A 13,410-nucleotide genomic window follows, 5' to 3' on the forward strand; every position below is an offset into this window, starting at 1 on the left:
GCTGTGCAACATAATTCCCATTCTGCACTGCACATAAAACATGATCTTAGTATGATCTACAGCATGAATTGGGATTGTTGATCTTCCAGTGAATGAGCTGGTTGTTTGCTATCAGTGAAACACGGCAGGTTGAAACAGGCCAGAGCCATCTGTGTTTAACACAAGATACGATGAGTTATTGGCCAGAGAAACTCTGCTTTACAAGCAGGTGAGGAGGAGTCCCGACTCATTCCACCTTAGGAGACAACGGCTATCCAGATGAGTTATCCTCACCTCTGTGCCTCGACAAAAACACAGAGATAGATGTATTTCTCTCTGCATACAGATACAGATGCACATAAACTGATTCAACAACTGCAATTAGGATTTTAATTAAGCTCATTTTTACAGCATTTTACAGCAGATTCTTTTCTTAATTCCACATTAGATTAAGAACAAAAGCAGGCAACATGAAACTGCTTTCCCAACTCATTTTATTTTCAAAACTGGACACATTACATTAAAAAAAAAAAAAAAAAAGATTTTATCCATAAAGACTGACTGCATAAGAAATTACCATCAAACACCAAAACAGAGCCATTAGAGGGGATGGATTGAAAAATAAGGAATTTCTGACATCAAGTGAACAGGAAAGAAATTTTAGAGGCAGAGCACGTTATGACATTTTGATGAAAGAATATGAAATCAAACATTTTTCCTTTGGAATAATGTGCACTGATTAATCTTACAGATTAAGGTCAGGAATGTGTATTAAGAGAAAAGTAAACAGGGTTATTTTGGATAAAATGTTGACTTTAAGGCACATTTAACCCATTAGGGCTCATATTACGCAATAAAATCCATTCATATACTTAATAAAAAATATACTGTAACTTTCAATAACTCAAAACATTCTCCCTACTATTCACTGAACCTATTCATTTGCAGAGACTAGGCCTAATTGTTTTAAATACTAACTTTACCAAATAAAATAAAAAATAAAAATTATTTGGCAATAAAAGAAATATATAATGAAAATATACTGTCACTTACAAAACCTTTCTTCCCAAACTTTATCGAATCTATGACTTTGTAAAGACTCATTTAAAAACAAACTTTAAATAAATGAATAAATAAATTAAATATTGACTATAATTCAAAAACCAAAAATTTTCTCATTTAATTTGTAAAGACTCATTATTTTTTAAATTAGCATAACTAAAAATAAAATAAAATAATAACAAATTAAATAAAATATAAAATAAAAATAAAGTTAAATTCAATTCGAAATAAAATTAATTAACTATCTTAGTCTTAAAAAAATAAAACAAAACAAAAAAGTTCAATGAGGCTAAAAAAATGGTCACGAAAAACTAAATTATGGCTGTTTTTTGGCAAATGCCTGGGATTTAGCCCTGGGTTTAGTGCTGCGTGATGTTGCATATCAGCAGAACAGTGGGGCCGGGTTCTGGGTTTCCTGCCTTTATTTCACTGCCCGGCCCATAAATCAAATGCAAAAGCAAACAAGCGCACAGCAGCTCTGTGCCAGCAACCCCTGAAACAGGCCTGCTTTCTATAAACATTCCTCAGGGAGACCGAGCCCTGATAAGACCTCCCCATACTCCTGAAGATCACAAACCCTGCCTCCGTTTCCCATCAGCACCACGTAGTACGACCATCAAAATATTTCACATCGTGTTCAGCAGCTCACTCCACCGCTGGAATGTCCTCATGAACAAACGCAATATATAAACCTCACACAAGAGCAGAGCATCTACCCCTGCCCACAATTAATTTTCCACCATTCCATTTCAAATTATGTATTTGCTGTGTCCCAATTCACCCATTTGTACTATGCCTTAAAAGCATGTACTCTTTTGTGAAGAAAAAGTATAAACCTCCGAGTGTGTAGAGATAATAAGATCTCCTAATTGTGTCTTTAATAGACCACTCTGTTGCTAAGCTAAGTGCATCCCATGACTGTTTAAACTGCCTTGTCCAACATTTAACACCACATCCTTCAATTTCTTACCGTATCGGAAAAAAATGAAGTATATTTATCTACCAGTCGTGGGTCTTTCAAATCAAGAACTCTCTTCGTGTGTTTGCATAATGATGCATTTAAAAGTTAATGACCAAACATATCTTTATAAAAAATTTGCAGTGTTGCTGCAGATGAAATACAACGCGGATATGTTTTTTCATCAGGTTAGATATTGATTGTTAATCAGTCAAAGCCCTCTCTACATTACAGTCACTACATTGATTTTATATATAAATCAATACCCAATAACTTTAAATACCCTAAATACCATTTTCATTGGTGTCTTCATAATACTGGTTTAAGTCTGTGGACTACAGTAACTTTACCACAGTTATGTTTTACTCTGTAAAGTAGTAGGCTTAACTTTACTGCTTAAGGTTGTGCCTAAACACCCCTTGCTTGTGGTAAATCAAATCACTGTAATAAAGAACGCTTGTTCATGAACAGATAAAAAACTAGACTTGTGAAGAGGTGTTCTTTACTGCAGCTGTTTAAATGCAGCAGTTGCATGCTTCTCTAAAGTAAACATCGATGTAAACTCCAATAAAAGACCTTTAAACAAATAGTTAAAAATGGGGCTTGGAAAAAAATGCATCATCTTGAAAAATGAATGCATGCAGGATGAAGCACAACTGAATGGAATGTCTCTAAAAGTCACTGCATTCATATCTAATGCATGTACAAAGATGATTAAAATATAATATCATCCTAAAAAAAAAAAAACTATTTGAGAGTGTGTTTTAAGGTCAGTCGGGCCGCTGTAACATCACAATCCATGGTGGCAGGAGGCAAGGAAGAGAAACACAACATGATTAATCACTCCTGACGGGACCAGCAGACTGGAGGACTGGCATGTTAGAGTAATTACTGGGGACAATACAGCATACAAGTCACAAAAACTGAACCTCAAAGCTGAAAAACCTCAAACAGGAACAGAAGCGGCCACCCCGTGTCTCCAACAGCGATGGTGGGTTTCGAAAACCAGTTTTTGTGAGAAACAGAGCTACATGATTGCACTGAAATTTTAAAATGCAGCAATCGTTAAGTCACCATCCAGACATATTTCTGGCTTGCACGCACCACAGACCCTCATCCATACGGGCTTTGGTCAGATTGATTTGGCTCTGTCATTAAATCCAGTGGTGAACTGCTGCCGACTTCTGTGAATTTCCAATCAGACGAACTCCACAATCTAGAATCAGATGAACAGTCACTGCAGAACAAACAAGACAACATTTCTGCAGACTTTCATCACACTTTCAGAGTACTAGCCAGAGGACTACACTTGTATAGGCAGCTGAAAGCATTGCATTAACCAAACAATTTTTAGAAACAAAGCTCTTTACAAACTTATAAATGACAGCATTCCAAATCTGCGTTCATAACTGCTGATTAGTGGCTGCCATGCTTGCACTCTCTCCCAATATCCCTTCCAAAAACCCTATCGCTTTATCAAGGACAAAAATGTCCCATTTTTGTCCCATTAATACGCGCAATTATGGTTTGTCTGAGCGATTCTGTTTAATATCATACGGTCTGGAACTTTAATAAGTAAATCAATTACAGCCACTGAACATTAGTTCCTCATAACTGTTATGAGTTTTTAATCACTACGGCCTCTCTTAGCCCGAATAGAAGCTCTAGTGTGTGAAAGTGTCCCAAAGACAGGATGTTTTAACTAATTCTGCCCCAAATGACTTCCTGTGGGCCTCTTAGCAGGTCTACAGAGTGCCAACTCTCCTAAAGCTGCTTAGAAAAGTGATCTCCACCCATCTGAGAGCCCCTCAACCGCTGTCCTTTCTCTCCGAATGCCTGCTTAATGCAATGCACAAGTAAAAATAACGCTGGCATAATCCACCTCAAACCAAGCAGCCAATTCATTAGAGAAGCAAAAATCAAGCCAAAGATGCCATTACTGTACATCTTTTATGGCCAACATTAGTAATATAGAGTAGAGGCCAAATAATTTTCAGAAACTGCTTACATTTCATTAAATTTATGACCTCTACTTTTGTGGAAGTGATGAAACTGCACAGGCATTTTGATAGACTGATACATATTGGCCAGGCTTATTGATTTTGCCATTATATATATAATATATATATATATATATATATATATATATATTGCTGAAACTCTTCATTTACGGTAGATGATGATAATGGCAAAAATACATTTATATTTATATAATTTGTATTAATTTATTATTTAGATTTTATATAATATATTACATATATTATAATACTTATAAAATAATATGCATTATAATTATTTTCAAAATACTTAAATGGTTAGTGTAAAAAATAGATATGATAATCTGTTAATATGTTAACATACAATTAGTATTTTTTATAAATTAATATGACAATTAGTTTACTATATTACTTATATTTTTTTATTGCATAATAAATTATTAAACATTAATGGATATTTAAAAATATTTAAAGATATTTTTTGGCAATATATTTTTATTTATATTATGTATAATGATTGAACAAACAGATATACACAAAAAATGCTGTAAATTGTATTTTCATAATACTTATTAATTCACTAAAATCCACACATATGATAGCAAACATTATCTAATGAATTGCCCTGACCAATATAGCAAATTATGACAAATTTTATTTGACCAATGGCATTATATTGGCACATCAACTAATGCCTTTTCTAAACACGGTGACTGGTACTACTACTTAAAACATTGCAAATGAAACCCCATTAATCTAAATTGTCACACTATTTGTATTCAAAGTGAAGATTTCAATCTTCCTGATGTCGCGGTCCTACTCCACCCGCTCCGAGCGGGATTCGAATCGCGGTCTCCGGCGTGGGAGGCAGGCGCTCTAACGAGGAGGCTAAAGGCCACGGCCTCTAGCGTCAGTCGCTAGAGCGCCACTTGAGATTGGGGAGTGAGGTTTAACCTGCACAGCACTTACCCGCTGGCCTCTGCTACACTCACCCCCCTAAACCTCACACCCATCCGGGTCACGGCACCAAATGTCGCGGTCCTACTCCAACCGCTCCGAGCGGGATTCGAAGGCCACGGCCTCTAGCGTCAGTCGCTAGAGCGCCACTTGAGATCGGGGAGTGAGGTTTAACCTGCACAGCACTTACCCGCTGGCCTCTGCTACCCTCACCCCCCTAAACCTCACTCCCATCCGGGTCACGGCACCAAATGTCACGGTCCTACTCGCCCCGCTCCGAGTGGGATTCGAACCGCGGTCTCCAGCGTGGGAGGCGAGCGCTCTAACGGCGCTCTAACGGATTTCTTATCTCTAACGAGGAGGCTAAAGGCCACGGCCTCTAGCGTCTGTCGCTAGAGCGCCACTTGAGGTCGGGGAGTGAGGTTTAACCTGCACAGCACTTACCCGCTGGCCTCTGCTACACTGAAACATGTTCATCATCTGCAGTCGGTTGCAACAAACTCCTTAAGTTAGGAAAACCTTAGCGATTATTCATTTATGATGGGATTTCTTATCTTAAGGTTTCGTTGCAACTGTGCTTTCCGACTCGTGTGATCCCAATCTTCCTCTCCATCATCCCCAGTATGCTGAACGTGCCGCCCGCCAACCTGCAGTGATAAACAATCCAAGCGAGCGGCGGTGCTTTGTTTCCGCAGAGCGAACGCATTCATCCGTTTAAACTGCAGCAGGCTGTGAAGATGCTGCAGGGGTCTTAAATCAACACCCTCCCAACCGTCCCAGAGCCTCAGCTTCTACGCAGGAATGCCGCGGCGCGTGTTTCTGCCTCCGTCAGCATCTCCTTCCAATATTCACAGCCTCCAACCGGCCAAGACAGACTTCAACTTGCTAATGCCTGAAAACCTCTTAAAGATTGCTGCTAATTTGCTGTGACCTCATGAAAAGCGGGGCCCCAATCAAAACAGCTCCATGTTGGTTACATTTTGGCTATCTTGTCAGATTTCGTGTTCGCTGGCACTCTAATTTAACAAACCTAGAGAATGTGGACATCTTGAAGGCATTTGCTCTGGTGCCATTCGAAAACAGTGGCTCTTTTAACACGGTAGTCAACAAGGATTACGGGGAAGTCTATCTGTCTGAAGATCATAAAGCCGAATGGAAAAGTAACTAGGTATAAGTGATGGTAGGATAACATAGACATGATCAGGCCCAGACTGCATTTTGGAGCAAAAACGGTAGAATTATGCTAAATGGAGCTGAAATGTAATCAAATTAGCCAAAATATATAATAAACAAACAAGGGGTAGAGAGTATGTAGAACTTTATTAACAATTGGGTATTTATTTATTTAGGTGTAAAATTTATATTTATAAATTACTAATATTTTGTAAAAAAAAGTTTATACATTTCAAATATTAATACACGATATCAATTATATGAATATAAATATATACATTGAAATATTTTCAAAATATAAACTGCATGTGTGTGTATTTATATATACATAATAAATATATACAGTATACACACATATATTATGTAAACAAAAACTTTTATTTTGAATATGATTAATCACGATTAATCGTTTGACAGCTCTAATTTTGATCAAATATATTCAGCCTTGGTGAGAATTTCAGAGAATATCTACATCAGTGGTTGAACTAACGTGCAGGACGGCCAATATAAATCAAATGTAATGATGTAGTGATTGAGCAAATACATAAATTGCCGAAATGTATTTATTTACAATACATTTCTGAGAAAATCTCTGCTAAATTCTGCAAGTGCAGATTCCATGCGAGTCACATCATAACTCAAACAGCTGCAGTAAGCAGCATGTTATTTGGAAATAAATATTAGTTCTCCCTTGATAAGACATCTGAGAAGCACAAGAAGGACCTGCTTCAAAAAAAAACAATTCCCATCAACCCTGGAGAATAAAGAAAGTTGTTTTGTCACGGTATGAATTTGTGGCATAAAGATGTCCAGGTTTGATGTGACGAGAGCTAAAACATGGCACAAGAATGTAAACAAGCTTAACAACACTCGAAAAATACTCTCAAATTTACGAGCCAGTTACAAGCCCTATCATTTACCTCCAAAGCTGTAATTTCCATTTATGCATGTTGCGAATGCTTCTTAACAAGCCCACATGCACAAACCAACCTGCTCTTTTGCATAATCCGCTGGTATATTTGAACATCCACGTTGGATGCTGCTTTTCTAGGAGGAAAAGTGAGTCGATCCCGACATTGGACGACTGGCCAAACTCTCTAACGGCAGAGATGCAGATTTATTTATCTGGCGGAATCCAAGCCGACACTAAATACATCTTCCAGCCATGAGATCAAATGATCCTTGAACTTCCATAACAGCCCATTTTTTTAACACACATTTATCACACAGAATTCCACACCGGACAGTGTTAGAGTGCTGTGGATCTGGATTCATCTGCCTCGCTATGTGTAAGTGGGAAATGTTGGAACTGCAGAAACAGAGGAGCTTGAGGAGCCTCTAAATCACAGCCGAAGCCAACAGGAGGAATGCCGAAGAAAACTGCTCCGAGCTCAACCAAGCCGCTACAATCTCTCTTTCGATGATTACTTGGAGACTAAACGTAGACCATAAAGCAAAAGAAAGCTTTTTTTCTGTATGCCTTGTTAATATTTGAAACCATTATCACTGTAAAAATCAGCCAACAAGTTACCAATAACTATGCCCAGACAGCTCGTTTTGCACTTTTGCATTTTCAAAGTAGAATTCTGTGGAACGTTAAAAGAGTTAAACATGATAAAAATGTGTTGGAGGAATTTGTCCGAATGCAGAAACAATGAAGCATTTGTTTAATTACTGTAAGTTGAATGTGTTTAATCAAACCGGTAATCAGAAATATTTTAATGTATTAAAATAAGTTTCTTTTGCTTACCAAGGCTGTAAAAATTTGATTAAAAATACAGTAAAAACAGAAATATTCCAAAAAAAAACTTTACCATTTAAAATATCTTTTTATTTAAATATATATTTAAAATGTAATTTATTCATGTGATGCAAAACTGAATTTTCAGCATCATTACTCCAGTCTTCAGTGTCGCATGATCCTTCAGAAATCATCCTAATATGCTAATTTGCTGCTCAAGAAATATTTCTTATAATCATCAATGATGAAAACAGTTGTGCTGCTTAATATTTGTGCTTGCTCCATTTTTTCAGGATTCTTTGGAAAAAAAGATATGAAATTGAAATCTTAACATTATACAGCAAATGTCTCTTTTGGACTATTTAAAGCATCTTTGCTGAATAAAATTATTAATTTCTTTAAAAAAATTATAAAACTAAACATCTTACCCCAAACTTTTTAACGGTAGTGTAATTTTCAAACTGTACTAGAGTTCTGTAAATCTCTACAGTGAAGCGCCAATATTGGTAAGCATAATAAACTTATTTAATGAAAACCTTTGGATTGATGGATAGCGACGCAATGGGGTGTGTATAACTTTATGAATCTGCAGAGCTTTCTGTGGATATTTGCATATTCATACTCTGTGTGGGCCTGCCAATAACTCACTGGAAGAAACACAAACTTTCTCTTAGAAGAAAAAAGCCTTCAGCATCAAACGGTTGGCAGCGATCACGGATCAGACAGCTTAGCAGGGAAACTAACAAAATGGTCGGTTAATTAGCCCTGTTTGATTGACCGCAAATCTCCTTTCAGTCACTGCAGGTTCTTAAGCTCCATCATCTGATAGTTTTACTGGCGTTTCGGCATGCAATGAAACCTGCGTGAAGCTCTCATACAAGATGAAATACAGTAGAATCTGCGCCACATGCAAAAATGAACTGATAGTGGAGAAAAATGTGCACAACTCCAACGGAGTCTGGGGAATATGGACGCAGTCATGAGAAACTGAAACCATCTATTTCCCCTTCTCGCTATCTCTAGATAATGATAAATACACTGGATGTGTTCACAACAGCGTTATTTCTTTTTCCCCTCAATTTGAGCCAAATTAGTCCAAATTGCATCTGCAAACATGCCAAAAACAAAAAAGTGTGCATTCTTTCCCATGGTTGAGGTAGAATGGGCGAGAGAGGAACAAACAGAGCTATAAATGTTGCATGGGTGTGCATAGACGGCATGATAAGGCTTTACAGCACCAGATCGTCATCAGAGTTTTGCCAACTGATAATTTGTAATAACTGCCCTGGTACTTGAAAAGCCACAAGCTTTATCTAACCCCTGATGCCATAAACACATTAGTTAAGTTTGCAGCATCATAAATAACGGACACTAAAGACTCAAGAGTCTGGTGTTAGACATTTAAGGTCAATGCCTGTCCTGACCTCAGGGTCATCAGGTTATGTCTGGTCAATGGGGAAAACCTGTGAGAGGGTTTGAGCAAGGGTGAATGCCATTAAATTATGTCCAGGTCATCTTTAACCCTAAAATAAAAAAATTAATACATAACATTCACATATATATATATATATATATGCACTTGTATATGAAAGACCACACAAATTCTCATTAACAATGTGTCCAGATGTTTTAAAATAAAATATTATAAATAAACATTTACCACACAAATTCTCTTTACTGTAATGAGTCCAGAAGTTATCAAATAAAATAAAATAAAAAAGAACATTTACACAAATTACCGTAATGTGTCCAGATGTTTTACTGTTTTTACCATTATATTCTGATAGATTTTTTACAACTGTAACAATAACTCTTTACTGTATTAAAGAAAAAACATGTTTAAAGAATTTAAAGGCAGACCATCTGATGTATAAATCCATTATGATTTAAAAAAAAAACTAAACTAAATATCATGAAAACAATGTAATTGTAATAAATAAAATAAAATAAAAGACTGCATGTTATTTGAGAATATTTCTTATTTTTGAAATATGTCCAGGACAGGTTCTTGACAGGTTTGGTGGGATGCATATTACAGAAGAGAAAGCCACACGCCGTGGTGCTGGTCTGCGCCACAGGGGGACAGCTATTGTTCAGCATTTAACGGCAGCTTTGTCATCCTGTCAGCCGCATTTGTTACAGCAGAAAGGGAAGCTCTGAAAACATGCCACTCATAGACCCGAATCAAAGCTGACCATCCTCGCTGTGAGACCAAAGTGATACCTACACCAGACCGGAGACTCGCTCAAAACACTGACAACTCGAGTTCTCACTCTACTCTCTCAGCAGATCGAAAATGCACATAAACACAAGCAGACAAGTTGCTATCATTTGGCAACCAGCATATATTCAGGCTAATTTAAGCCAAGTCACATATATTTATATAGCAATTCATATTAATAAACAGGAAAATTACAGTATTAATGTGGCAAAATGCATCAATTGTAAAAGTAGCCCTAGAGAAGAGAATGCTGTCATTATTCAGATGAAGTTCAATGTTGATTCGATTCAGTTCAATAACAGTGTCAGTGTTGAAAATTTAGTGTCATTATCCGGCTCAATTCAGTTCACATTTTGAAGGCTAATGACCTTTTTAAGTTCATTATGGAAGCTGTAAATCTCCCTGATATTTAAATGTGATGTCTTTAGATACGTTGAGCTTGGTCTCATGTCAACAAAACGGCATTACATAATATAAAGGACAAAACAGCAAAGGGAAAGCTTTTCAGTAAATAATGACTTCAATTTCAGTCTGTTCCTCACACAAAACAATTGATGACTTCAGAAGTCTTGAAATAGACTATTTTATGCTAATTCTACAGTGTTTTCTGTCGCTTTTTTAGGAGTTTAAAGGTATGAACTCTTTTTCAAAGCATCATCAAACAAAGTCTTACAGGTTTGAGGATGAATAAATGACGATTTTAATTTTCAGGTGAACTATTCCTTTAAAAGCACCAAAATGTTACAACAAGTCAAGTTGCCTTTATTTCTATAGCGCTTTACACTAAACATATTCACTAAGAAAATAGCACAATCTATTATGGAAACTCAACTATGGAGTTCAGATTCTGCTGTAAAGCATAATCCTATAAAGACTATAATGTTAATATTTAGCTCAAGTCAGTTCAGTGTTGGTTTAGTTTAGTTACACCAGCAGTTTGATTTACTTTCAGCATCGAGTCTCATTCCAAAGCCAGTGTTTAATGTGGCTAAATTTCTCCTCAACATCACCACAGCAGTCCCACGCTTTTCACAAACCTATAAGAGCTGCTTGACTGCTCTCGTCTCACACGTTCTGCAGTCTGAGCTTGACTTAAACACGTCTGCGAACACTTACTCCCTGTCTTCACACAGAACAAGCAAACAAACCATCGGAGGCGCGCACACACACGCAGCTCCGAGAGCAAATGAGGTTAAAATTCTCCAGATATCTGAGGAGGTTCCCAGTGCCAGTGAGCAGTGTCACCATCTGCCTACCTGAAACACAGCGGTGGCCATCCTCAGTGGGTAAGAATGTGTGTGTGTGTGTGTGTGTGTGTCAGCCCCAGCGCCGCATTCTCCTCCGAGCTGAGAGTATTGCGGGATCGTCCGGTTTGACTCTTCGGCAGCGCACCACTCTCAAACACACGCTATAATCCAGCCAGCAGGAGTGAGTGTGTAGATGTGTGCGCAAACACTGCAGCTTTCTTGGCTTCTCGAGAAAGGCTAAAATGTTGACTCACATTCCCTATTTGCTCTAGCCAAAAAAAAAATAAAAAGAGGATCATAAAAGATATTCACACTATATATGGCTATGGACTAAGAGAGGAGGTCAGATCCAGACGCGGCACCTACAAACTCAACGAGCGCACGGCACGGAAATCTAGGAAGTCTAGCTGCAGGCTACTGCCATTCCCCTTTCCCTCTCACTTTTTTGCCCTCCCTTTTTTGCTCTCTCTCTCTCTCTCTCTCTCCCTCCCTTTTGCTCACTGTGAGCATTTATTAAATAAACATTTATTAAAAAATCCTTAGAAAAATATACACAAGGTCCAAAATTAAAACTCACCAAGCATCAAATGCATGAAAAAAAGTATTTTTAAGCAAAATTACACATCAGTTGACCAGTAACTTTAAAAGTGCATTTGTTAATAATATTGAGACTTATTTTATTATATTAATAATAATGATATGTATATAAAAATTGTGTGTGTGTGTGTGTGTGTGTGTGTGCGTGTACCTACTTAACCATATTTTGGGGACAAATTGTGTGTGTGTGTGTGTGTGTGTGTGCGTGTGTGTGTGTGTGTGTGTGTGTGTGTGTGTGTGTGCGTGTGTGTGTGTGTGTGTGTGTATGTATATATATATATATATATACACATACATACACACACACACAATTTTTTTTTTTTTTGAGAAAACAAGTTTAATTTTCTCAACTTGTTTTTGTAGGAGATTTTTGAATTTTCTCAACTTTAAGAATTATGACGCTAACTACATTTGGAATTTAAAAATAATACAAAAAATGTTTTTCATAGATATGCATACACATACATTTTAAAAAGTAACATTTAAATCTATTTGTGAAATCTTCATAATCACAATGGAATAATGTTAATAAAGGAAATATGTAAAATATTTAATGTAAAATGAATAATGTAAAAAAAAAAGGAAAATATTTTATGGTTGGTAAATTTCTAGGTGGGTCTCATGTCCAAGTAATGTCTGTATCTCAAAAGAAAATAAAGAAAAAAATATTTGTATTAAAGGAAAAAAGCAAAATATCTGAACAATCACAGAAATGAGAATTCACCCAAACACAGCTGAAATCCCCAGCAAGTTCTGTGGGTTGAACTTGGTTTTGACAGACAAAAGCTTTTCAGCCGCCTCATCAGCCCAACCCTCTCCTCTCTCATTCTCTAGTTGTTATCAAGTTCTCAGTTTACAGGTTTAACATGAGTTGACAAGCTCAAAGGTAGGCTGAGTTACGCAGAAGAGCACTCAGCGTGAGCTGTGTAGCTGTAAAGCACCGATCTGAAGCAACGTTCTCCGAGACCGACTGATTTATAAAACAAACGACTTCAATCCTCTATAAAACAGCCAGAGTGTTTGAGCTTCTGAAGGATGCTCACTGGCTGATGGATTACAGACAAAACACAACAACACTAGATTTATACAACTATTCCTGAAGGAAATACCAGTGCAGCAAAGTAGCAAGTCATAGTTCCTTTATCACTGTCACACACTCACTGCTGGGTGTGCATGAGAATCAAAACATAGCACAGTTCTACAATTTTTACAGCATAAAGGCTATATGGTTAAATAAAAGCCAGAAAGAACAGTTCAAAGACAATTCAGTGTGCAAAACGATATGTATGCAAGCATTAGATTGTTGTTTACGTTTTGAATGCTAAACATTTCATAAACAATTAAACCAAAAGAGAGATTTACGAGCATAATTGATCAAATCTACAAAGCAAAGTATGAATGCAGCATGCACAATTCAGTGGGTCAATCTTAATCAATAGCAGAAATGTAAAAACTTGCAGTTAAAATAAATCCTAAAC

At 36.9% G+C, this 13,410-nt stretch overlaps 1 protein-coding gene across 7 annotated transcripts in view; it reads right to left on the reverse strand.

Annotated features, from left to right (window-relative positions):
• Positions 1 to 13,410, reverse strand: part of LOC306876396 (tensin-1-like) — a 230,550-nt gene that overhangs the window by 94,687 nt on the left and 122,453 nt on the right. For 3 of the 7 annotated variants that reach the window (XM_079427514.1, XM_079427517.1, XM_079427516.1), the window contains exon 1: positions 11,345 to 11,768. The exons of the other annotated variants lie outside the window; for them this stretch is intronic. In XM_079427514.1, coding sequence (XP_079283640.1) covers positions 11,345 to 11,365 — 21 coding nt within the window. In that variant the 5' untranslated portion in view covers positions 11,366 to 11,768. Of the gene's footprint in view, positions 1 to 11,344; positions 11,769 to 13,410 lie in introns of those variants that run through there. 7 annotated transcript variants of the gene reach the window in all.

Source organism: Barbus barbus (assembly GCF_936440315.1).
Source record: "Barbus barbus genome assembly, chromosome: 10".
Taxonomy (NCBI): Eukaryota; Metazoa; Chordata; class Actinopteri; order Cypriniformes; family Cyprinidae; genus Barbus; species Barbus barbus.